Source organism: Chaetura pelagica, unplaced genomic scaffold (genome assembly GCF_000747805.2).
Source record: "Chaetura pelagica isolate M959 unplaced genomic scaffold, ChaPel_1.0 scaffold52, whole genome shotgun sequence".
In the NCBI taxonomy this organism is placed as follows: domain Eukaryota; kingdom Metazoa; phylum Chordata; class Aves; order Apodiformes; family Apodidae; genus Chaetura; species Chaetura pelagica.
The window spans coordinates 1,305,464-1,331,190 of record NW_009952486.1 but is presented as its reverse complement, the minus strand read 5'-3'; the positions used below and the strand labels follow the sequence as shown (position 1 = coordinate 1,331,190).

General features: G+C 43.2%; 1 protein-coding gene across 1 annotated transcript in view; it reads left to right on the top strand.

Moving 5' to 3' along the window:
• EFCC1 (EF-hand and coiled-coil domain containing 1) overlaps nucleotides 1-25,727 on the top strand; it is a 50,676-nt gene that overhangs the window by 1,735 nt on the left and 23,214 nt on the right. The window contains exon 2 of the mRNA XM_010008860.1: nucleotides 1,202-1,608. Within this exon, the coding sequence (XP_010007162.1) occupies nucleotides 1,202-1,608 (407 nt within the window). The remainder of the gene's footprint in view (nucleotides 1-1,201; nucleotides 1,609-25,727) is intronic.

Sequence of the window (25,727 nt, the reverse complement as noted above, 5' to 3'; positions counted from 1 at the left end):
GAGCCCCGCAGGTGAGCCCGGCCCCGGGGCGGGTCGGCGCGGCTGCTCCTCCGGGAACAGCCCGGCTTGGTCACCTGTCCAGCCCCTTGGGAAAGGGGCACCGCACAGCCCGAGCTTTGCTCCTTCAGCAGAGTTTGGTTACCTAGAGCCCTGAAGGATAAATGTGACCTTCACTTGCGTGTGTAATCCCACATTGTGTGTAGGTCAGGGGTGCACTGAAGCCCATCCTGCTAACCCTGTGCAAGGTGCCAGGTTAACAAAGCTGAGTGCCCCAGGCTGCTTTTCCCCTGGCACGTGCAGGCAGGCACAGCTGTGCACTGCTGGGGTGGGGGTTTTAACAAAGTCAGCAAGAACTTTTGGATTCTTACCTGCATGAGCACATTCAGTCATGAACACCTGAGCACTTTGCCTCAGGAACCCCAGAAGTGTGTTTTCCTCAGAGCACGGCTGTGAGAGCTGGAGCTGGTTCTGCAGAGGGGCTGAGGAGGGGTCTCCTGGCTCCTCTGCAGAGCCCCAGTCCTTCTGGGGCTGCTTTCTGTCCCTGCTCTGCTGCCTCGAGTGAAACTCGTAGGCATTTCACAGCAGGTAGAGTGGCAAAGCACACAGGGCTGGGTTCACCCCTTCTTCTGGTGGCTCTGATCAGGTTGTCTCATGCTAACACAGCATGAGGACTCTGCCAGCTCCAGCACGGCAGCTGGAAGCCATCCGTGCCATTTTCATTTGAAAAGTAAAAATAAGTCAGAAACACACACACATCACCAGTCAAAGGTCCCAGAAAGAATCAGAAGGACAAAGATTAGAGGTCCAGATCTCCCTACACACTCTCTGTTCACAACATGACTCAAAAAACAAAATTGGAAATCTTTTTTTCAGAACACTACTTGCCTTTCGAGGACAGACTAAAGCTGTACAGAAACTTGTGCAATAACCTAATTTTCCACTTCAATGAGCAGTTTTTAAATGTATTGATATATATTTTAAAACTGCTTTTCAGAGATTGTTTCCTTGCCTTCTGCAAAGGATATTAGTTATTAAAGCTTATTGGTAATTAAAGCTTCTTAGTTGCTCATTGTTGCTCAGTTGTCATTAAAAAAACAACACACAAACAAAAACCAATCCAGCCTTTTACAGTTTTGATTAAAATGCCATTTGTTTTAAAACACACTAATTCCTCCCTGCTTTCTGCTCCTGTTCATGACAGGTAGGACTGAGGAAAAGCCACGCAAAGCATAAGGAAGAGGGAACCTGTTTCCTAGGGAGCAAGAGACAGTTGGCACCGAACCACTCCCAGCCCAAGTGCCTGCAAAGTGTGATGAAGGAAGTGGAGCTCCTCAGGAGCTCCAGGGATGGGCAAATTGAAGAGGCAATCAGGTTCAATCAAGAGCTGGAACGAGAGCTGAAGAGCTCTCAGGAAGCCCTGGTCAATCTGGAAGACTGCAACCGTAACCTGAAGAGGGAACAAGCAGAAATGAGGAAGAAGGTGGAAGAGGCAAGACACGCCGTCCTGAGCAGCCTTGGCAAGGTGAAGGAGCTGGAAGTGAAGGCCACCCAGGTGCCACATCTGCACACCTACATCCAGCAGCTGGAGTCGGAACTGCAGCGCTGGAGGTAAGTTTGGGTCCATCACTGGTGCCTATAAAATCACAGGATTGCATCACAAGCTTGGCAATCACTGGCTGTAGCTTATTGAATGTCTCCACATGCATCTTCTAAAACAGGGCCAGAGGGACATTAGAAGGGACTTATCTAGTTTCTTGGTAGGGATCCTTAACAGAACAGTCAGGGGCAGGTAGGTCAAAATAAGGATGCTGATGTACAGAGAGCTGAAGTTACTCCAACACACAGCAACAGGGCTCAGTGTAGTAACACTTCAAGATAGCCTCAAAATAAATGGGTGACAGTCTTCAAGAATCTGTTTCCAACACCTGTTTTTTCACCTGAACTAATACCAGTTCAGGCATTTCCTGCTAGTTCAGTCACACGTGCCAAGCATGATGCTCCTTTTCTTAGGAAAGCTCTTCAACTTTTCAGGGCCATTGGAGGAAAACACACAAGGGCAACTTCTGGGCAGCAGTGTTCAACTCTGCTGTGACTTTATTACTTCTTCACTGACAGAAAATGGCCTACTCCAGAAAAGATATGTTAAAACCACTTCCTAAACCCACACAGTGGGAGTCTCAAACAAAAAATGCACCATCCAACTAAAACCCACCTTTGTCACAGGATACATAAACCTGTTTCCAAACCTTAGAAAGTTGGTCACAAATTTAACAGTTCACTGCTTTTGTTTCTTTTTTATCCTAAGCACAACTTGTACTCACTGATGGTTATTAAGTCCTAGGCAATTCTGCCCAAGTTTCAAACTGACCTATGGAATAAAATGTTTACATTTTTACTGCTCCAAGCAAAGTTAATATTTAACATTTTTTCCTAACTGTACTAAAACTATATTGTCTGTTCTGAACTCCTTTTCTCTTCCTAAACTTACACTTCCTCTGTTTGCTTATAAGAAGAATTTGTAGTGAGTTATTTGTAGCATCACAGCTATTGTACTGTTTTATGAAGTGAGGAAATTCTAAAAATAGTCATCCGGTGTATTCCTGCAAGGGCTGTGTATGTTAATACCTGTGTGGCTGCAAAAGATAAAGGCCTTTATTTAAACATCTATAGGATTTTAAAAACACGGGGAGGGCACAGAATGTCCAAGATGATTGTCATGTACAGGGATGTCTGGCTGAACTCATAGGGCTGAGAGAATTCACGCCACTTGTCTAGTCTGTCAAGTTCTTCCTGGCATGTGTGGCTGCAAAAGATAAAGGCCTTTATTTAAACATCTATAGGATTTTAAAAACACGGGGAGGGCACAGAATGTCCAAGATGATTGTCATGTACAGGGATGTCTGGCTGAACTCATAGGGCTGAGAGAATTCACACCACTTGTCTAGTCTGTCAAGTTCTTCCTGGCATGAGCACCAGAGACTTGAGATGAATTCTTCTTCTTCTGCAGAATTGCTTTTCCAAAGTATGATGAAGCATCAAAATCTCCTTTAAATGGGTAGGGAACTAGTTAAAGACAATAAATGGCAACTGGGCCTTGCAGAACCGGAACTTTTACGGGTTATATCAAAACAAACAGTATGACTTTTAAAACATGTACATTTATAAATTCTTTGTAAGATAATCTTCATCTGTACTATTTACCTTTAAAATTGCATGCTAATTTGAAGTGAGTGTGAAGCTCAGGTAGGGCACCATTGGGAAACAACCCCCCTTTTTTGAGCTCCATGGCACATTTAGCAGAGGACCAGGCCAGGTTCTACATGCAAGACGCTTGCTGGGCTTTGATCTGGTGTTGGCCATAAAGCACTAGTGACCATCCTTGCATGCCTGTGGTCACATTCCACAGTAGATGGATCCACATCTTGCCAAGTGTGGCACGGAGATGCCCCAGCTAGCAGGGATCAGGCTTGCAGAGCAGCTCAGAGCTCTGTGGTACCACAGCAAGGAGCTGAACAGCAGCTCGGCTGTCGCTGCCCTTCGCATTGCGCCTCAAACCCCTGCTCACACCTCTGCTACTGCTGGCAAAAACTACTTCTGCTCACAGAGCATCACCTTCTCCTTTTGTGCAGAAGTCCATGGGTGTAGTTTGGGGTGCTAGGAACTCCGTGCTGAGGGGAAGCTGAGTTGGCCAAAGTGCAGGGGTGCAGGGACAGCTGCTGCGTCCCACAGGTTCCTCACGCGGCCAACGGGCAGGGGCATCGCTTTTCCTGTTAGGTAAGTCAGCTTGTGTTCAAGTTCTACTCCAGTCAGCACTGTTCTCCAGTTCACAGAAAGCTGGTGAGCATGTAAGCAGGACCCAGGTCTGGCAAGAACTAATGGTGCAGGGTGGAAGTGGGGAGGAGTGGAGAGGGATTTGCTGCAGAGGGCACTGAAGATTGCAGGTGTGTCTCCTGAGAACCTGGCCTGGCTTGGAATGGCACTGCTGAACTCCAGCCAGAGGCTTCCAGAGAGGATCATATTCAAGAATGAGACCAGTCTGTGAGCTGTACATGCTGCTCCTATTTATACTTCCTTATTTTTAGAGGAAATAATAGAATTCTGTCTTTTAGGTTCCGATTTTCAAAGCTCTTTAGGCCTCTAACTCCCACTTCTACACCTTCATCTTGTGCCACATTGCTGTCATTGAGACTTGGAATCACAACAGAGACCATAAATGATAATCACTAACTCAGGAGTCAACATCAGTTGCATCTAGTCAGGAAAGTGTTTAAAAGTACCTGAAAGTGATTAAATCTTTACCTAAATTGAGGTACCTAATTACAGTTGCCTTTTCTGTCCGATTCCTGCAAATTTAATGCTAAATGTTGCTATCAGCACCTCTGGGAAATCTTTGCTAGCTGAAGTTGTGTGACTTCAACTTTTTCTAAGCACAGGTTCTTGTATCAGGGTTTGAAATGTCCCTATCATGTTATCAGGTTCCTAAGCCAACCTAGTTGACCAAATAGTGTGTGGATAGTTCTTGCCTTGAGGTGCACACCCTCTTCTGTGGCAGGTTCTTCTCCCCTTTCTCCACCATTAGAAATCTGGACTGTCTTTTATTTTCTAATCCCTTTCAATGTAATGAGTCAACTCAGATACTTGAAAGGTAAATTTCAAGAAATTTCTTACTGAAAAGCATGACTGAAATTCATTTCAGAGGAAAAAGATGTTTCAGGAAATTGTATGTTTATCATTAATCATTAATATGATAAATACAATTCACAGTGTCAGTGTAGAGAAGACTTGAGGAAGTTAATGCAGGTCCCATTTTTGAAGCAGTGCTGGAGCACTTGGCTTCATTTTCTCAGGCATGGCACTTATCATTTGTTATTACTGAAGCTCAACTTCCCAATTTTTGGACTACTCTTCCAGTTTCTCAAGATTATATTGGGACTAACCTCCAAGGTGCTGCCATTCCACATTTGTCCTTTCTTCTTCTAGAGTTGGAAGCCTAAACAAGCACACTTTGCTGGGTCTCAGGACAGATTCTGGTGCCCTCCACTTGACACACTCAGAGTGCAGCATGAACAGCTATTCCCTGACCTCCCTTTTTTCTTAAGTTTGGCTCTAGCTCAAGCTGACACCATCCATGTATTCTAATATAGTCCTATGATTTCTAAATATTGCTTCTAAGAATGCCACATATAAAAATGTTACTACAACACAAGTGTCACATCTACTGCTTCTCTTCATCCATTCAGCCATTTTCCCTGTCAAAGGAGGAAATGAGATTGGTTTGATGGGAATTGTTCTTGCCAAATATAAGTGGGCTCTGTTTGCTGTATGATGTTGTAGGTGGCTTAGAAATTGATTACTTAATAAAGTTTACAGATTTTTTTCTCTCTTCAGTAGCACTGGAGCGAGTAACAGAATTTAACAACCTTTCCTTGATCCCAGTGTAACAAATAAAAAGAAAGGTCATTTAGAATTGAAGTCGACTTCATAATGGAGATGTTCACAGAGTTTTTATGGTGCTGTGCTAGCCAGCAGCACAGTAATTACATAGGTCAGTGAAAGGGGCCATAAAATACCAAAATCGTTTCCCATATGCATGGTCTGTCTCCCAAATTACTTAATTATCCATCAGCATTTATAAGTGTTAATGAGTAGGAATCCTTTTTTACACAGACTTGTTTCATCCCCTCATATTCTCTTATAAATGTGAAGATGGAGGCCTCGAGCATAATCTTCTCTATTTATGTCTTTCATAAAGTCACCAGTGTTAACTTCCATAAAAAGTTGTTCTTTTAGCTTATCCTGTATTGGAACTAGTTCAGGTTTTTGTTTTTGTGGGTTTTTTGAGAATGTCCAGATCTTTTCAATACCTTCTCAGGTTATCATTTGCTCTGTAAAATATAACCAGATGGGCCAAACAGATCCAAATCAAGAATCCAAGAACAGGAGAGGAATATGGAAATATTCCTAACTGATCCAGAGCTGGTTCTGCAAGGTGAAGAAAGGAAAGCCCTAGGCAGGAAAGACTAATCCACAAAAGAAGGTTATTTCCAATCTGAATGAAAATGCACATTGTATATTTAGGCATTCTGGAACTATTCTCCTCTTCAAAAATTAGACTAACTAAAGGAATGGCATTCTGGAACTATTCTCCTCTTCAAAAATCAGACATTAACTAAAGTCTGGACAACTTGCTGCTTGACTAGTGTCATCAACATCAATGACTTGCTGGTTGCAACGTAAAGTGCACCTGGGCAATTTATTTCACATGGCACAACATTTGCATGGGGCTTGTGGGTGTCTCTGTGCTGGGCTGCTCAAAAAGCTGGACAGAACCACAGAAGGGAAGGACATCCCTGGACAAGACATGGCCAGGCAGGAAGCTGAGCTCAGGGAGGGTGAAACAAAATACTACTTTGCAGATCTTTGTCTGCAGGAACCCTCAAGCACATTGCTCTAGATGAACTGTTGTAATTTTATTTTTCTAATTTTACTTATATCAAATATTTTCTTCTACTTAAGACTGTAAGAAGTTGTACATTATGTAGAAGTCTGCCCCAAACCCCAGAACTTTAAGTTTTTCAAGAAGTAAATATGTTCCCATCAAATGACACTCAGACTACCTGTGTGTCCCTAGTCATTTAATAACCATAATCTAAATAAACACACCAGATATCTACTTCTTTGAAGCACTTTAAAGAAATGCTTTGATTTCACAAAAAATGATGAAGTTACCATTATGGTAGAGAGAACTGTGCAGAGCAAATCTTGGCATTGGAGAAAATGTGTAGCACCTCTTTCCATGGCAGGGCTAGTGTTAGTTCAGATGCAAGAAGGGTTTTGTAATTATTTTTTTTAACATTACTTCTTGCTTTCCATAATAACAGCAAAATCTTTACTTAAAATCCATTAAATTTAATGCTTATCCACAAAGAAACTTGTACTTTTGTGCTAATTCTGACGTTGGAAATGTAGCCAGTTCTGTGGCCTTTTTAGTGCTGGGCATTACACCGTGTTTATTCTGGGGTTATTTCCCTAGTTTCTCCCTGAATCCTCCTTTTCACCTGGCTTGCCTTATTTGCTGTGTGGGGAGCACAGCAGTGATGGCACACACAAGGACACTGCCCCTTGGCTGGGGAGGACAGGCTGTCCCTATATCCCAGGCTTCCTCCCACAGCTCCCAGCAGGCACCAGTTGTTGCAGCCACTCCAGCTGTCACCTGGCACCTTTCCCCAAGAAAACAGACACCTTTTACTGCCCAGACATTCTCAGTGATGCAACACATCGTCTATCTTGTCTTACGCCAGCAAAAATCAAAGACTAATTTTGTACACAAAGATAACCTGAAATTAAAGACAAAACCCTTCTTCCCAAATGATTCCATAATCCCAATTCCCTGCCAGAGGCTACACTGCCTGGGCAGCACCCCTCCCAGAACACAGCCACTTTCTCCTGCCATGGCAAGAGCCAAAATGCATCAGAAATGGTCCTAGCTCATAAACAGCCCTCAGCTGCAACCCCCTGGACTGCTTTGGTGAGCTCCTGTCCAGCACCTTGCTAGATCAAATATCAGTGTGTCACTGCCATGGAGGCTTCCCAGGTGCCTTCTGCCTGAGGATGGGACATCCCTGCCATGTGCTGCTGTTGTGCTCAATTTAGAGACCTTCAAATTGCATTAGCCTTGATCATCTGGCATCATCTGGCACCATCCATCTGGCAGATCCCACCACTTCAGAGCCATCTGCATGCAGGGAAAGCACAGCTGGGAATGGACTCATCAGTTTGAGAAGAACAGGGTCTGTGCACCTCCGTGACCTAAAAGCCCACAAACTTCAGAGTGGGAGAGCTGCACCAACAGAGCAATTATTTATTACCAAGAAAACCTCCTCTGTGAGCCAGGTGTTTGGAGCCTGCTGTCACCAAGTGTCACAGCTCATTCCCACCCTCACTGGGCACCCCCAGGAGAGCTGCCTGAACAGTCACACCTTGGCCTTGACCTTGTTTTTAAGCCAACCTGACCAGTTTGCAGCTGCTGCTGCACAAAAGAGCACCTGCAGGAAAGGATGCTTGTCCTTTCCATCTCACTGAAAGGGCTCTGTGTGACCAGGTCCCAGAGCTGCTCCTGACCTGGTGGGATTGGACCTGTTGATTTCAGCAGCAGCATTCCTTTGCTGATAGGGGTAGTGAGAACACAACTGAGCAATCAATCTTACACTGAATGGAAGTTTGCCAAACCTCCCAAATAGATGCTTTGAAAAGACAAGAGTGTTTTTAAAAAGTTACTTTTTCTTCAGGTCAGTTTTGCAAGACAAAGTAGAAATATAGAACATGTAACCTGAGGCCTAAACTTGGGGCTTCTGTGTTCACCTCCCTGGACATCAAAGATAGTGACAAAAATCTGAAGTATAAACACCAGGGAGGAGATCCTGCAGGAACCAGAGCACTGACAAGTGCTTCAGTCAGGGACATGTAGTATAAAATACTCAACAACTCCACTGAGTCCCTCCAGAGATAAAATAAAACCAACCAGCCCTATCTCAAGTGGGTTTAGCACTTGCCATTTTTGCTGTGAATTCACAGAAGTTGCTTTGAAAATCAAACATTGCTGATGAACTGCACTAGGGCACAAGCAGAACTCTGCATTCTTTTAAGTTTTTTTTATTCTGCTGGAGGAATAAAGCGGGCAGAAATTTTCTTTTTTCTTCATAAAGCTTGGAAATTACTTCATGCAAATGAGGAGAGGAGGAGTCCTGCTAAAGCAGGAAGTAGCTTGCTCTCTGCTCCTCATCTTGCTTTCCTCATCTTGCTTTCCTCTGGGATACAAACCAGACAAGGTAGTTTGTAAGATCAGTGCTGACAACCCAATTTTTCAAACAGATTAGAAATCATTTGTTCTGCTAAAATAGTCTGCTCTCAGAACGTGGATTAATGATCTGCAGGGGAGGAGGCCTTATCTCCTGAATACATCCCAAACCTGACAACGATATGGAAAGATAGTGAGGTCACCCTAAAATAGTTAAGCAAAATGTGTGTGTGATGCTTAAAAAGCAATACAAAACTCAACAAAAAACCTTTTTAATTTATGCACCAGATAAAAGCATAAAATCTGGAAAAAGAAACTCTGGACATGCAAGAGGGAGCAGCCCACTCAAACCTGCCCTTTGCTTTGCAGGAAATATGTTCTGTGTCAGCAGCTTCCTTCAACCACTTGTCTATTAGAGTCAGCCATGAAGAGAAGGAAATCAATCTCACCTTTCACTAGATGCACAGACAACTATTCTATTTCATCATTAACTTATCAAAAAACTCCTCCATGTAATATAAATACTAAATTATCTGGGGAAATATTTAGAAAACAAAAACTAGTTCACTCCCTGACTTCACTGGGAACTTGCCATAATGCAAACCCACAGTCAAACTAAGTTCTTAAACCCCATCCCTGGCACAGCACAGGCAGGATGACAAGACTTTCAATACCCTCAAATTACTTAGGACACTGCCAGGGCCACTGGCATAGAGGGAGATGGTCAATCTGCATTTAAAGTTGCCTAGACTATCAGCAGGTGGGGGATGAGCTAATAAACACCACTGATGTTCAGAAACACAATATAGGCAATGTCTGTGTTTTCAGTGACATGAGACTATTCTTTAGCAGTGCTGCAAATATTTGCTGGAGTTGGTTCTGTTTGCCCATCTTCTCACCATGGTCAGAACTGCTGTTGGTTACTTTCCTGTTCTCTTCCCTTCATTCTCCAGAATGTTTTTTCAACTTTATCATCATCTCATCTGCCTGATAACCAGAGTGATTAAAATCCAGACTGGTATTTGCCTTTCTAGTGCTTTGCTCCAGCTGTTCTCTTTGTGATACTCAGCATATTCTCCTGGATTTGCCTGGCAATCTGACTCTCAACTGTGCAGAATTGTAGTCACTGAAACAATGTAAGAAAACCTGCAGTCACAGGATGAGCAAAGGGCTGCCCTCAAACTAGGGAAAAAGCAAGAAAAGAATGTCCTGCACTGTAAGTGAAACTTTGATTAAATGTATAGAAACACAGAATGCCAGGTTGGAAGGGACCTCCAGGATCATCTGGTCCAACATTTCTTAAAGCTTCATGTTCTGAGATAATCCCAAACTGGAAACTCAAACACAGACTGAGATCTGGGGTGAGGGGGAGCAGGAAGAGAGAAAGAAGAAGGGCAGGAGGATCAGTTGGTCAGAGTATTTGCTTCAATCCATTCTAGAGAAAAGATATTTCCATAATTTCAGATGTGGAACCTATCTGGATGCTTGAGCCAAGCAACCTGAAAGCTGTAAGATATATCTAGAGGCTGCTTTAGTTATTTAGAGAGATAATTCTTTATCTATGAAAATGATTTAATACATTTTTATAGCCTTCATAATGCCCATCTGAAAATATGACTAGTTCTGATAGAAATTAGTAGCTAAACGTGTCACAAAGTTGCAGCTCAAAGGCTGAAAATGTCTTTCCAAGCATGGAAAGAGGCTGGATGGTTCTTGCAGCTCTCTGTACCACAGGACACTGACTGTATCTGTTGGCCAATTCATTCACAGAGGAATGTACTTTATTTAAAAAAAAAAAAAAAATGGTTGGACAATAAGCACCACATGTAAGCTTCAAGCATGAGACATCTTTAGAAGTTTATTTCTGTATAACAAGTAACTCCAGCCTTCATAGCATCCTTCTTAAACCACCTGAGAAACAAGGCATAGAGGCTGGGACTGACTGTGTTGCAGCCCCACCTTGGTTGTGGAAAAAATGTTCTTAAGGATGCTTGAGCTTCAAGTGCTCATGGCCATCACATCACACACCACCCATTTCAAGAGAAGAGGTGCCCAGTGTCAGGAATCAGATTGCACTGGAAAGACCTCAAACCTTTCAGCAAATCAAAGTTGCAGTCAATTTACAGAACAAAACCCTGTACTTTTCAGAGCAGAATATTTCAGGGAGGGTTCATTATGTCACATCAATCATAACACTGAAAACTCTGGTATCCACAGCACATCTGCTCTGCTTTTATCCTCTGCACATCCTCATGTGTCCTTGGCATTAGTTCATGGCACATGAAGGTACCTGGGGCTGCACAGGTGAGGTCAGGCAGGGTAAAAGCAGAACATGAGGCTGGAGCTGAGCCCCAGGGACAGTGTTTGCACCTGGGTGGGTCTGAGTAGTGCTCAGAAAATGACACAAGACAGATATGAGCAAGCAAAGCCAATGTTTTGTAGATTTAGAAACATAGGTTCTGCTGCCTGTTTCTGTCTCAGCACAGATCCAAGGGTGGGATTCCCAACAGCTTACATGCAACTGTGGGTACACCTGGATGTGGTGGTGCCCCAGCATGTTGACCCCAGTGAGCAGCTGCAGCCCAGAAAGCCAACTCTGTCCTGGGCTGCATCAAGAGAAGTGTGGCCAGCAGGTCAGGAGAGGGGATTCTGCCCCTCTGCTCTGCTCTTGTGAGACCCCACCTGGAGAACTGTGTCCAGCTCTGCAGCTTCCAATACAAGAAGGGCATGTCCTGAGGAGGCCATGAAGACGATCAGAGGGAAACAGGCTGAGAGAGTTGGGGTGTTCAGCCTGGAGAAGAGAAGGTTCCAAGGAGATCTTGGAGCACCTTCCAGTGCCTGAAGGGGATACAGGAAAGCTGGGGAGGGACCTGGGACAAGGGCAGGGAGTGAGAGGAATGGAGGGAATGAATCAAAACTGGAAGAAAGGAGATTGAAGAAGAAATTGGGACATTAGGAAGAAATTCTTCGCTATGTGAAGGTGGTGAGAGCCTGGCCCAGGTTGCCCAGGGAAGCTGTGGCTGCCCCATCCCTGGCAGTGTTGAAGGGCAGGTTGGATGGGGCTTGGAGCAGCCTGGGCTGGTGGGAGGTGTCCCTGCCCATGCAGGGGGTTGAAACTAGGTGGTCTTTAAGGTTCCTTCCAACCCAAATCATTGTGTGAGTCCCCCGTGGAGCTGAGGACCATGGCATTGCAGTAGTGTGACATCTCAGCACCTCCCAGCCCTGAGCTCTGCAGGGCTGCCCAGCACAAACACCAGCCCTTTGGAATTAATTCAACAGATTTTGCACTGCACAAGCCTCATAGAAATTCTCTGTTGCAGAACAAAGACACATCAAGGGGGCTGTTTACAGGCACTTCATTCAGTGGCCTGACAGAACTGCCATGACTGAGGCAGATGGGCTGCTCTTACCTACAGCCACTGCCCTGATTTCATTTAGACTCAGGCAAAGCATTCAGGCTGAATAGTCCATCCTTCAAAAATGTAGCTTGGAAACAGTTTAAACTAGTTGCACATTAAGGTTACATCAGGCAAGATTTCACAGACCAAAGTAAAAGGAAAAGCAGAAAAATTGTTGCCATTTGTTTGGACATTTTCTTGCTGGAGTGTTTGGATTTTTCCTGCCTGAGTGACAATAAATCAGTGTAGCTAGATCAAATTTCAAAATATCATTAAGACAAAAAATTAAAAAATTAAATCTTTCATTTTGAAGAGGTAATTTCCTTAGATGCAAAGTATTTTTTACTGAGATTACTTATTCAACCAAACAGAAAATATTTGAACTGCTAAAAGCAGAAGATGGAAGAGAAGCTGGTCCTTAGTCTGAAAGATCTGGGTTTCTATTAATGAAGGTATAAAGCTCTGTTGGACTTCCAGTACTATCCACAGCCCCCAGGGACAATTCCTTTAGCAGAAATAAGAAAATAAAAAAATAAGAATGCTCTCAGCTTATATTGTGAGAAAGACTCTGGAGCCCTGGCTGGGATGGCACTGGTTTTACAGAAGTTTCCTGGCAGTGAATTATTTCCAGCACTGGCAGGAAATTGCTTGGGGAACGCACTGACTTTGAATGCAAGACTCTGGGGGCAGCTGGGGGTTGGTGTCTTTCAGGAAAGTTGTGATTAATCTCTGTAGAGCAGCATGATGTACTGGACCTGTTCTTGTCCTGCCAATCTTGCACCTGCTGCTTTTCTCCCTCTCCTGTTTTGCTCTCTTTGGTTTGGGTTTTTTTTCTGTTCTTCATGTTTTACAGTTTCTGAATGATGCTTCAAATGCATTTAAAATAGGAGGCTTTAAGTAGTAAATAAATGTAAAGCATTTTAGGTCAATACTGTGCAGCATATGAATGATCTAACCTCTGAATTCACATCAAATAATTGTGGTTAAAGATCTGAAATCCTGACAATTTTGAGGTGTTTAGACTTGTACTTTATAGAAAACAAGGGGACTGTCAATCCCTAAGGCTTGGTACTTGTATGAAGTGCTATTTATACTTCAATTGCAGTTCTCCAACCTAATCAGCTTCTGCAAACAGTTCTTGCAATCAAACAAGTCCTTTCTCCTCACTAGGATACAGATGACTTATAATCCAAATTACCTCTTTTATTAAATGATGTTCTTTTTAGAAGAGAAGATTATTAATACTGGAAAGGTAGCAATTATTTCTTCCTCTTCCAAGCAAAGGGGAGCTTTTCTGTGGCAGGCTCCCATGGATTAGCTGGACTAACAGAGCTCTGCTCTGTGAATATGCATGACCCAGGGTACAGGAATCACCAGGCAGTAATTGATGCTTTCCTGCCTCCTGTACTCAAATCAAACCTTCAGTTCTATTGATCCACATTTACCTGTCATACACAGGAAACAAACAGAAAATAAGCCCTAAAGAAAGCAAAGACTCCACAGGCAGAGCCCACAGTTTATCTGGCCAGCACCTGGCAGGCAGAGCTGAACAGCAACCCCTGCCCTCTGTGTGGCTCCCCAAAGAAAAGGCCATGGTGAACAGGAGCAGGGAAAGAAAGAGCAGTTCTGCTTGTTACCCTGAAAAAGGAGCTGTCAAAGTGTCACCTTTCATTGTTCCTCCCCAGCCAGCCTTTTTTTTTTTTTTTGACCCAGGGAATGGAAGCTTAAATCAAACAGTCAAAGTGAATGATGAAACCACACAGTCTGTACCAAACAAACCACCAGGCCCTTGGGAGCAGCTTTCCAAGGGCAGCTGACACACTCAGCTCCTGCTTCCCTGGATTTTATGATGCCAGGGGGCTGGGGCTCAAACTCCCATGCTGGGAACACAGAGCCCTTCCCTTCTGCAGCTGCAAGCACAGCCCCTGAGGATCCTGCAGGCATCAAATGAACTGCAGTGCCTGGATGCTTCTCTCTGGGCACAAGGAAGGGGATTAGTGGGACGACCGGTGTAACAAAGATCTGCACTGCCATCAGTCAGGCCTCTGAAAGGGTCAGAGCACTGGCTCACAATAAAGTTTTACTGCTGGCAACAAGAATGGCTCCTTTTAATGAAGCTGTGTTCCAGGGAGAATGGTAGAGCAGCTCACAATAGTGGTGAACGTGGGCAGGGGGAGCTGCTCAAGTACAGCAAACCCCCCCAGTACTAGATTGCTTTGAAAAGCAGGCTTATGAATTACCCATCAACTCCACATGCAGAGGCCAGAGTTCACCTTCAGGTGTTTATTATTTTGGGAGAAGTTAAGCAAGCCCCTGCTTTTGAATGTTGGTTTTGTTTTTTAACCCAGCTTAAAATAAAGCAACTTTTCAAAGACAAAAACCCTCCCAGGACCCCTGGAACACACACTCTGCTTTGTCATGCTTCCCAAAATGCTAGGTTTTCCCTATCACTTTTTAAATGAAATTGTAAAACCACGATCTGGCCCAGAATATAACACATGTGAAGTGCCAGGTCAGAGAGAAGTGCCATAAAACAGGTGTAAAAAAAAAAGTTGATGTGGCTTAGATAGCATATCCTTAAGTTTGAAGGGCTTTTTTCCCCTCAATTAAAGAAATACATCCTGTGGATGATTTGCCTTAGAGATTTTCTATTTTTAAGAGATTAATTTCTGTTAAAAGAAAGAGTACCCTGTCATGCATTAGATACCATGATAGACCAGGATGCTCTGTCTCATTGAAAACACTGCAGAAGATACCACTGTTCAGAGTGGGAATTCATCCCTGGAATGAAAAGCAGTAAAGTTCTACCTCAGTAATTTGATTCATGTCCCAACAAAAAGTGCATCTGAATCACAAAGCTTGGATTCTGGCCAGAATATTGACTGTCTGAGGGTCTTGGTCGCAGTTGGAACCTCACTCTAACCCTGACTGGCAGTCTGCCCTGGTTAGTATCTGAAAACTTTTTGCTTGGTCTGTATTTCAGTTGGAGAAATATGGGTTGGATCACATGGTAAGGAAAGCTATGTGTTTATAATTTTATTTTTTAGAGAAAATAAAATATAAACATTACTCAAACAGTCAAGATTTTAAAAATCAGAATCAACTGAGAAGAACTGCAAAATTATCTTAGGATACCAAGACTGGATGGTACCATGTTAATGACAACTGAGGCACTTTGGGGGAAGGAAAAACCAAACAATGAAACAAACAATCCCAAACAATAGTCCCAGCTTCAGTGGGACTGATACAGTAATGGACTCTGAGCTTGTAACTGCTCAGGAATTATATCTGAACTTTACAGCTCTAGGAATGGTTCTGTTCAGCTGCTGAGTTCCAGTGAGGAAAGCAAATTTAATACTAAAACTTATTAGGAAAGGAACAGAGAACGAAACAAAGAAAACAATAATACACAATTATACATTCATAAAACACCTGCATCAGAAAAAGGCAACATTGATGCCTCCATCTAAACCAGAATAAAACTGAAAAAGGCATAGGAAAAGCTACAAGCATGGAAAAAAAAAAAAAAAAAAAGGCATGTGAACTATCTTAGCTACTTGCAGATGTGGAAAAGAGGCAGCTGAGGAAAGATATGAAAGAGGTCTCTCAAATTTTCAGGGAGATCAAGATGCTGAATGGGGAAGAACTGTTTGGTCTCTCCCAGTGCAGGAACAATGAGTCACCACATGAAAGCAGGAGGCAGGTTCAAAAGCAGACAAAAAAGTGGTTCTTGCCCAGCAGGTAAAGCAAGATGTGGAGCACCTTCCTGCAAGGTGTCTGGCTTGAAAGCTTCCATGGATTGAAAAAGCAACTAAGATACCATTTTAAAAAACAACCCTTAGCAGGTATTAAAGTGCAAAGATGACACCTGAGTCACCAAGTCAACCTACAAACACTGCAGAGTGAAGGGCCTGGAAGGACTGAGGATGCAAAAGGATACATGAATATCAGGGGAAATGTGTGCATAAGTATTCTCTTTGAACTTTAATACACAGAGAAAATACAGTTTGATTCAGGAGAGCCTCTAAACACCCCTTTATCTTCACCTGCAGGAACCATAGCTTTGCTCTGAGCTTCAAGCTCACACACCTGCCACTGAAGAGGCCCCATGCTCTAGGCTTGGCCCTGGCTCTGACTTCAGACCATAGGTTTGGAAGAACCATTGATGTTTTTCCCTCACATCAGTTTCCCCATCTAAAAAGTTAAGATTATAATGGCCACAGAAGTGGGCAGCTACTCCCCATGTTATTTAATGCTTCTACAATTCCCTTTAAGATAGCAGAGGAGGAGCCACAAGCTTAGAGGTGCTGCCTAATTCTTTGTGCATCCAAATGAGAGGTGGTTGCTACAAAATATCACTGATAGCTGGAGATTAGTAGGATTTAAATTAGATGAACTATTATTCTGATAAGAAAAATTTCTGAGTTACAGTGATAAATTTTTGCTAGGAGTTTGGAAAATCTGAACCCTCTATTTCAGAGTAAGAGCCAAACTGACTCTTGGCTTTAGACAAAATTTTTCCCATTAACAACCTGTCACAGGATTTCTTGCACACTCCTCATCAGCATTTGCTGGTGGGACATAATGAGCAGGATGCAGGATCAGAGAGAGCTGAGAAGTCCAGCCAAAACCCAGTGGACAAAACCCTGCACAAGTCCCTGCCTTTGGGTCATGCTTTCACATTCTAGACTTTGCTTGACAGATGCCTATTGTCCAGTCCCAAATGGCTCAATACATTTCCATGCACACCAGGAGCTCCCTGCTGAGCTGGAAACCAGCACATGCCATTCACCCTCCACCTCAGGTTTTTCTAAGAGGCAGCCACACCAATATTGCAAAGATCCTTTTTGGCTGTTGATGCCTACAGCAAATTTTCATCTGAAAAGCTAGGCTTAGAGGTTCTGACATGCTGGCACAGCAGGTATTTTCCTATGTAGTTAAGAAAGATCCTGTGTGAGTGTTGGCCCATGGTTACCAACGCAGGCTGGGATCTGGGAACAAGGAGAGCCTTTTCAAAACACACCAGGAATAAAATAGGTACTTGAACATTGACATTTCTTTGGCCTTCATGCTGTTTGCAGCTGTCTGTCATGGACATATGCTGGCATTTCCCTGCTCACATTTTGTCACTTCACTCCAAGGGCCTTGGTATATGCCTAGATAAGCAATCCTACAGACTGTTCAATGAGTCACAGGGCTGTAGGATATCTGATGCTGCCCGTGCATATGCAAGTGCCTCACCTGTATCTGCCCATAAATGCATGTCTAGCTTGTTTTCTCACAAGCTATTGGGGCTCAGGGGGACAGAATGGTATTTGGGAACCCTGGAATGAGATTTTTCTAGTCCAGGTAGTCCTGAGGTAGAAATACAACATTATAATTAATTGAAAAAAGGAATGAACAGGTTCTAAAATATATTAATGGAGAATCCTCTTTGCCTTTAAAACCCCCACATGGGTTTAAGAGTAGCCTGACTACACAGCTGGGAGAGAATCAGACTCAGATCTCTGTCCTGTAAAACACTAAGCTGAAGCAGAGGACCTGCTCCCAGCTGAAGCTGAAGCAGATGATGAATCATAATGACTCACTTGATGTTCAGGAGTGAAGCTGTCATTCCAAGCTCAGCCCAACATCATTGCTTAGGGACACCAAGAACCTGCTGCTCCCACAGCCTTGGCCTCCATCCTGTGACCACTCCAGTTGTACTGTTAGACTGTTCAGCCACTCTAATAATTCTCATCACCAGAATAACAACTATTGTGTTTTAAATTGTAAGATAAGAAAGTAACTTTGTGTAATAGATCTAATCACTTTGCTCTGTGCAAATGTGGCCAAGGACTTATGTATATTTTGAACTTTGACATTAATGCTTGTTATTTTAGAAATCTATTATGATAGAGATTACTGTGTCCTTGTTGGCACTGGAGATATAAAATACAGGCCATATCCTGAATGTTTTAGTCCTAGAAAAACATGCTAAAGGAGCATGATGAACTCACCTAGTTAGAGTATTTTTTTAAAATCTCATTTAAAATCTGTTCACATCAATGCACATCTTGGAGAAGATTGCACACTCTGAATTCTAGGGCACTCCATCACTGCTGTCAAATACAGACAACTTCAGAAGCACACAATAATTTAGAGGAGGGACAAGAGGGACACTGGGACAAGATGATCACTGGAGCTCCTGTCCAACTGAGCAGTTCTACAAGGAGAATTCATCAGTTCTGTAAACACTGTGTTGTAGTTTGCTCCTTCAGGAAATTTAACTTTTAAAAATAAATCACATTTTATTGGATTACAGAGTTCTACTTGATAAAGTTTTCCTTTATGGATTGTTCCATGCTGTAGCTGAGGGAACTTTTTTCCTTTGTTCTAGATGCTATGCTGGCAAATAAGTGGAAACACCTCACAGCATCTGCTGCTCTACTAAAACTTACATGGGTTTTGGTAGGTTTTATATATGATGCTGAAATCAACCTACAGAGCACTTTTCAACTGGCCACAGACTTACAGGGAACAAAAAAGCATTTAATCTAAATAACCTAAATTTGAATTCCAGAGTGGTTGCTCAGGAAATGAACCCATGCACAAGATGAGGGTGGTGTGAAGGCAGTTTGAGATCTGGACTGGCATTACACTTGGAGTTTGTAAGCTTCTGGTTTGTCTTTTACATCTTTTAGAAGAAAAGTCAAATAGGTTGCCTCAAGATTATGTTACTTTGATTTTAGCAGTTCTTACAGAGGGTGAAAGGATCTCTGAGGGAACATCAGGTATAGCTTGGAGAGGTGATGATCATCTCCAGGTCCTACCAGTACTTCCAGCCCACTGATGGCAGAAAGAATGAGAACATCTCACCTCTATGTCAGCCCTGTCAGCCACACAAAGTGGGCAATCCAAACAGTCCCACAGGAGATGCAGCTGCTAGAGGAGATACAATCATCATGCTTATTATTTTAAAATAAGCAAAATTTAAAAATTATAAAAAGTTACAGGCACGATATCTGTGGAAGGATTTCAGGGGTAGAAAGTGAGAATCTTTTCAAGCTGGCATCTCATGAAAGTGTTAAAATGTTTATGTTTTCCTCTGTAATAACTTAGCAACACAAGAAGTCAGTAACAAGAGCAGCACTGACCAGGGCAGCACCATAACCACAGCTCAAAATCCAGGTTTCCTCACAGAAACTGACAAAAAAACCTGTCAATTAATCCCACCCTTGGATAAAAGGCTACTGTGCAAGCAAAACTGAGGCAGCCTTTCCAGTTCAATGGGACCACAGGCAGAGCACAGAAACTGTCAAAGGATTTGCAAAAGAAATGACATTAGGAGGCCTTTGGGGCCTTCAGGGCAGTGCTCAGATGCACAGGCTGGTGCTGGTGTGCTCCAGAGGCTGCCTGCTGCCCAGGAACCTGCTGGCTGCTGCTGAGGCTCCTCAAGTCCCAGGCTGTGGGCACAGGCTGAGCACCCAGGCACTCTGCACATCTGCAGCCCCACAGCATCATTCTCGGGGTGGGGGGGAAACACTGTCCACATTATGATATGGTTTGGTGGAACTGTTTAAATGGTCAGAAGAGTTTTACAGGTCCATAAGCTTTGATATGTCCATCAAAACAGGAAAATTCAAAATGCTGATTTTTGGATCCCAGGAAAAGGTTGCTCTAGACTTGCTCTGTTCTTGCATTTCTTTTTAGAAGCATCCACTGCAGCTTCTCTGTCAGAGACAGGGGGAGATGAAACTCTCACCATAGTGTGGCTGTTCCTGAGTTCTTCTCAAATCCATTTAAGGATCAATGCAATCTTGCAAGCTTTAAGTTCTGTTTGGATGTCTGTCTTGTCATGTGGAATGCCAGTGTGACCTCATGAATCACCCTCCAATCACACTTTGAGCAACTTAAATCAAGCCAGTGATAATTTTCATTATATCAAATTTGGCTTCTACTTGATGAAGCTCCAACTTATGGGCTTATCTCTGTTTAAGGAGGTATGGAAATTTAATTACCACTTCTATTACAGGAGCAACTGAAAAATCCCAGTAATAACTGGGCCCTCATTCAACTTTATAAACAATCTCTGCTACAAGCCACTTCTAAACTTCAAATCAGTCCTTCATAAAACTGTCTTTGCTATTTTGGAATGCATTTCAAACCCATCCAAAGCAAGTATCACCTCACTCTGGGGTTCTCTGTGAACACTTGACCACTCACTTTAACTTTCACACAAGTTTGGATCTGCTGAATGAACAGTACAGTGGGCAGACAAGAGAGGACACATTTGCCCTAAATGTGGAAGTTTAGTGAGTGATTACATCACTCGACAGTCAATTGTACAGGGAAAAATTCTCAGTCCTTCTGAAACTGAAGCTTTTTTTTTTTTTAACATGGTGAAAACATACATTTCTTTGAAGCAGAAGCATTAGCAGAATGGAGATAAACCCTGTTTGATCTCCCAGGTTTTCAGCCAAAAGAACACAACAGCAGCAGAATTCAATTACCACTTCCCAGGCAGAGGTATCAGTTCCCACGTTGAGTTACCCAGGAGGTCACACTGCTGTTAGCAGGAGAAAGTCACACAGATCCTGCCCACACCAGTAGCACACACATCCCAGACTGGGATGTGCTGGCACAACCTCAGTGTTTCATGAGCAGCAGTGTCACTGGGGACTCCCTACCCTGGTTTGGAAAACAAATGCAGTTCCTGGCAGAAGTGAGAGACCCAGAATTTCCCATGTGCTAGTGTGGCTCTGCTGAGCTACCCTGTGTGTACTGGGGAGGCACAGGGAACATTCTAGTTGTCTCCAGCTATAAACCTGGATTTGTCACAGCCAGTGTGATATGCACAAGGCAGACACAGCAAAGGAGCAGCTCCTGATTTAACAGCCCAGCTCTCAGCCCTCAGGTAGCATTTGCAACAGCAAAGTTAGAATGTACATCCAGCTGAGTAAAAGCAGAGTGGCAATGTCCAACAGCACATGGCCAGAAAATAACTGTTCCATTGAGTTTCCCCACAGTCTGGGTTGGGAAATACAGCAGTTGAAACATTTCCATAGAATCAAATGGCCTGGACTGGATGAAAAGGCTGCACACAATGAAACAGAGGCAGGCATTGAAGCTCTGCCACAGGTCAGGACGTTGCTAAGCCCTGTGCTGAACAGCAATGATACACTCTGAAGTAACCTTTGATCCTGCATGGCCCCTCTAAGAACTGAAGTAAACAGGGCTCTTCAGGCTTCCTGGGAACTCCTCCTGTCTCTGCCACACTGCTATGGACTCAAAAGCCCAAACTCCCATTATGCTAGTAACTATAGTTAAGTAACCATTTTTAAAGCAGCTGCCAGAAATCTCCCCACAAGATACTCTCTGTCATCACTGGTACAGATGCTTGAGGCAGCTGTGCATGACTTGGTTTTAAAGCCATCACTATATGTGATACATCCTTTCTGTTACTAATGATGTGCTTGGGTTTTAACTAGAGATCTGGGAATGATCTGGCATTTTAAACAAATGCTTCTGGTAGAAAATTAAATTTATGCACACGTTTTGGTTTGGTTTTTTTACCTAGTTAGACCTTTCATCAAATCTGGAGCCTGTCACTTCTTAAACAAGCCTTAATAGTGGCCCTTACATCTGAAACTAAGGTCATTCCTATTCCCAGTAGGACGGGGACTTGAAAATAAGCAGTATTTATCCTAAATACCCCAGTTCTAGCCAGGATTAATGCAATTCAGTGAGCCTTTGCTAATGCAAACCAGACTTGTGCATGCTCATGGGAAGCAGTCATTAATCCTTTGAGAACATAAACATACAGCTGGCTCAGTTTACTGCCAGCATGGTTTATTAAATGACCTTCCAGATACATGACTTTTCATGTGCTCATGCCCTTTTTCAAGGAATTTACAACCCAAAATGCAGGCAGAGCATGTTAAATCCTGCCTTTAGCTGTTGCAGCCAGGCTGATCACTACAGTGTGTAAAAATTCCCTCACAGAGGATCCTGGAGACCCTCTCAATCACTGAACAGCCTGGCACACCAAGCAGCAAATAATCACATCGTGAGAGACTGTTGCGAGTTCCTTCAAGTAACAGGTACAATTTAGATAATTTAGACCATAACTGATGGTCTGGAGGGCAGAGGGCTCTCTACTGATAAATTTCAGGCTAACAAGTGTTGTACTTTGCATAGTTTGTATTGATTTTTTCCCCCATGTAGTGGTTTAAAGTATCTACAGAAAACAAAACCAAGAAAAATCTACATTCACTACAAAGAGTTACAACTTAATTTTATCTTTTCAGATGAAAGTGTGATTCCACAGATGAAACAGGAGATTCTGTGTGAGACACAGAGACAACACCAGTCTGTCCAGTAGCTTTAACTCAAGCAGCAAAGAAAACCCACCAGGCTTTGTTCTGTCCAGTAGCTTTAACTCAAGCAGCAAAGTCCCACCAGGCTTTGCTGTGGGACTAAGCAGAAAGAAACTCAGAAACCCTGCAGCATCCATCCTGCCCCTGCTCTGATTTCAGTGGGACTGTTTCAGATCTACCAAGCCTTTTACACTTGCTCTAATAGAAATTAGAAAAGTAGAGTGTGCTGTGCCTGAAATGTTTCCATGAATGTCATGGTGTGCAGCTAGTGTAGATTTAAAAAATAAAACAGCAGCATTGCCAGCCAAGCAGTGTGGATAGAAGAGGGTTTGTTTCAGGTGCTTTTGCAAGGATGCTGAACTTTTATTTCATCTATCTCTTGAAACATAATGTTGCTAGCTATTAAAAACCTAGCAGTAAAACTCAGGAACACATTCTGCTCTCAGTTTTACCCATTTCTATACTAGAAATGAGCACAGGACACATTATCCCTAACATTTTCAAATACAAACTCCATACTGGGAAGGCCAACTCCATCTTCTTCCTGACATTTGGCTTTATTAAATGTAGAAAGTAATACTAACCTCAGATTTTCTTCTGAGGATCTACAAACGTAAGGGTTTCTTTTTCCATCCCACATGCAATATCCCTGTTTTCTACTGGGCTACCTCCATCTACCCAACACTACATGGGCTAATAAGCTTCCTAGAGCAGCCAGCAACCAACTGGTTCATTCTCCTACTGTGACTACACTTGCTTTTAAGGTGGAGAGTTAAAAAGCTTCCCCTTCCTTTTCCGTGCTTGCAGTGAAAATTAGAACAACTTCTCCATGACATTTGGAACTGCATAGGAGTATGAAGATGCACCAGAAATGAAGTTTAGTGTGAAAGGCCTAGGCAGCTTTCATTCACAAGTATTTATGTGTGTCAAATTTTATCCAAATCTGTCTTTTTATACATAAATCCCAAGATTTGAAACTGTATTGTAGAATGTCAAAAAGCTAAGGGAAAATATTAAGTCTCATATTGGATGCAAGAGGAATGGATCAGCATTAGGAAGTTTGGATCTCATCCAGGGCTGAGGCAGATGAGAAGTTTTCCAAAACAGTTGCCCAGGTCAACAAAGCGGAAACAGAAAACACAGAGCAGAAACCTGGTTGCAGAAGTTTACATATTAGTCACATACTGTCAACAGAAATGAAAGGCTAATTATCTTTTCATAAATACCTGAGGTTTTTAGTTCTGCTGCAGTGCTGTGATGTTCAATGTAATCATTGTTTTTACAGCAAGATAATACAGCTGGTATCACCTACTGTTTCAAACAACCATATTAATTTTAAGTTCTCCTCCTAGTGCTCTGTTACAGAGAACTTCTGAGGACTGCTTCCTGTTTTTCATACAGATTTCCCTCCTTTCCTGTGGAAATCTGTTGAGGAAACTCTATAAAAACAAAAGGAAGTATCCATTTCTAAATACCTGTAAGACTGTCCAAAAGAATTGTCTTTACCCCCCATGGGGCTCCTGGTGAGGGTGGGGGATGAGATGGTGAGAGAGGTGCTGTGTCCCCTGAGGTACCTGTGAGGCCTCAGACAGGCTGAGATGCTGCCAGGATGCAGAGGGGACAAAACCTGCAACTGAGCATTGTCACTGGGGGGGAAGTGACAAAAAAAAAAAAAAGAGCCAAAGCCTTTTGTTAGAATAATTTGGAGCAGAGGTGATTGGGAAAACATAAAATGCTGGTTACCCAACCTTCCTGTGAGGCTTCTCCCAGTAACAACTTCCCTCTGCCCCTCTCTCCTTTACCCCAGGCTGGTTGCCCAGAGAAGTCATAGAGGCCCCATCCTTGGAGACATTAAAGGTCAGGCTTGACCAAGCTTTATCAGCTCTCCTGCTTGAGGAGCCACAGGGCTACACTACAGGCTGTGATGCCCACATAGGACCAGTCATTACCTAGGGAGTGAAGCACCAAAACACCAAGTCATGTGGGATTACAAACCTTGCCTACACAATCTACCTTTGTTGATAACCTAATGTTGCCAAGTTCTGTAATTCCTTCAATATACAGCAGCCAAAACAGAACCACTCTCAGAACTGGCTCTTGCATCACTTCAGTTACCTTCAAGGCAGCTCTGATTTGCTTTAGACATTTCACTTTCTGGACTGTGGAGATAAAAAATCCAAACCAGAAGAAGGTACTAAATGTGTTTCCCCATGATGCAGTGTCTGAGTCTGGCTGCTGACAGCCTGTGCTCCACAGGGTTGGGATGAAATGTCCTCCCCAAGTACTGCAGGCAGCTGCACAGCTGAGCATGTCAAAGAGAAACCGAGCCACAGGCACGTAAAGGATGCAAGGGGGGGTTGTTTCCATCTTTCATACTCTTGTTAAATAATCTGCAATTTCCAGAGCACTAACTACTTGCTCAATCAAGTTTTTTGCTTGTTCAGTGAAAATGCAGTTTAAAAAAAAAATAGAGAGGTGGGGCAGAGGGAGAAATGAGTTATTTTAATAAAATCTACCTGCTCCTTTGTCGTCCAAAAAGAGGTGCTGTTATCACTTACATTGTAGTTCTTGTCAAGAGCTCCTGCCAAGATTCCATGGGAGCACTGTCCTCATGAACAGCTCATCTCAGCTAGGGGGGCTCTGAGGGGTCTATATACATGCCATTTTAGAACATCAGCCCATCAGTGCTGGGTAAGTGACAACACCACTAGGTATTATGTGAAGTTTAAACTTAGATGAAGTTTAAGTAAGTTTGGTGATAACACAATGCAAACCTGCTCAGACTGAGGTTCATCAAATGAAGCAATCTGAGCACAGCTAAGACAAGCAGGGTCAGACCACTCCACATTGTGTCAGAAACCAACTCTTATCTGCAGGGAGCAGCTACATGTTACACTTCTGTCACTGGCTTTTTGACCTCACAGAATCACAGCATCACCAAGGCTGGAAAAGACCTCTAAGATCATCAAGTCCAGCCCATGACCTGACACCACCACATCTCCAGACCAGGGCACTAAGAGCCACATCCAGCCTTTCCTTGAACACCTCCAGGGATGGTGCCTCCACCACTTCCCTGGGCAGTCCATCCCAATGTCTGATCACCCTTCCCATCAGGAAGTGCTTCCTGATATCCAACCTAAACCTCCCCTGGAGCAGCTTCAGGCCAGGCCCTCT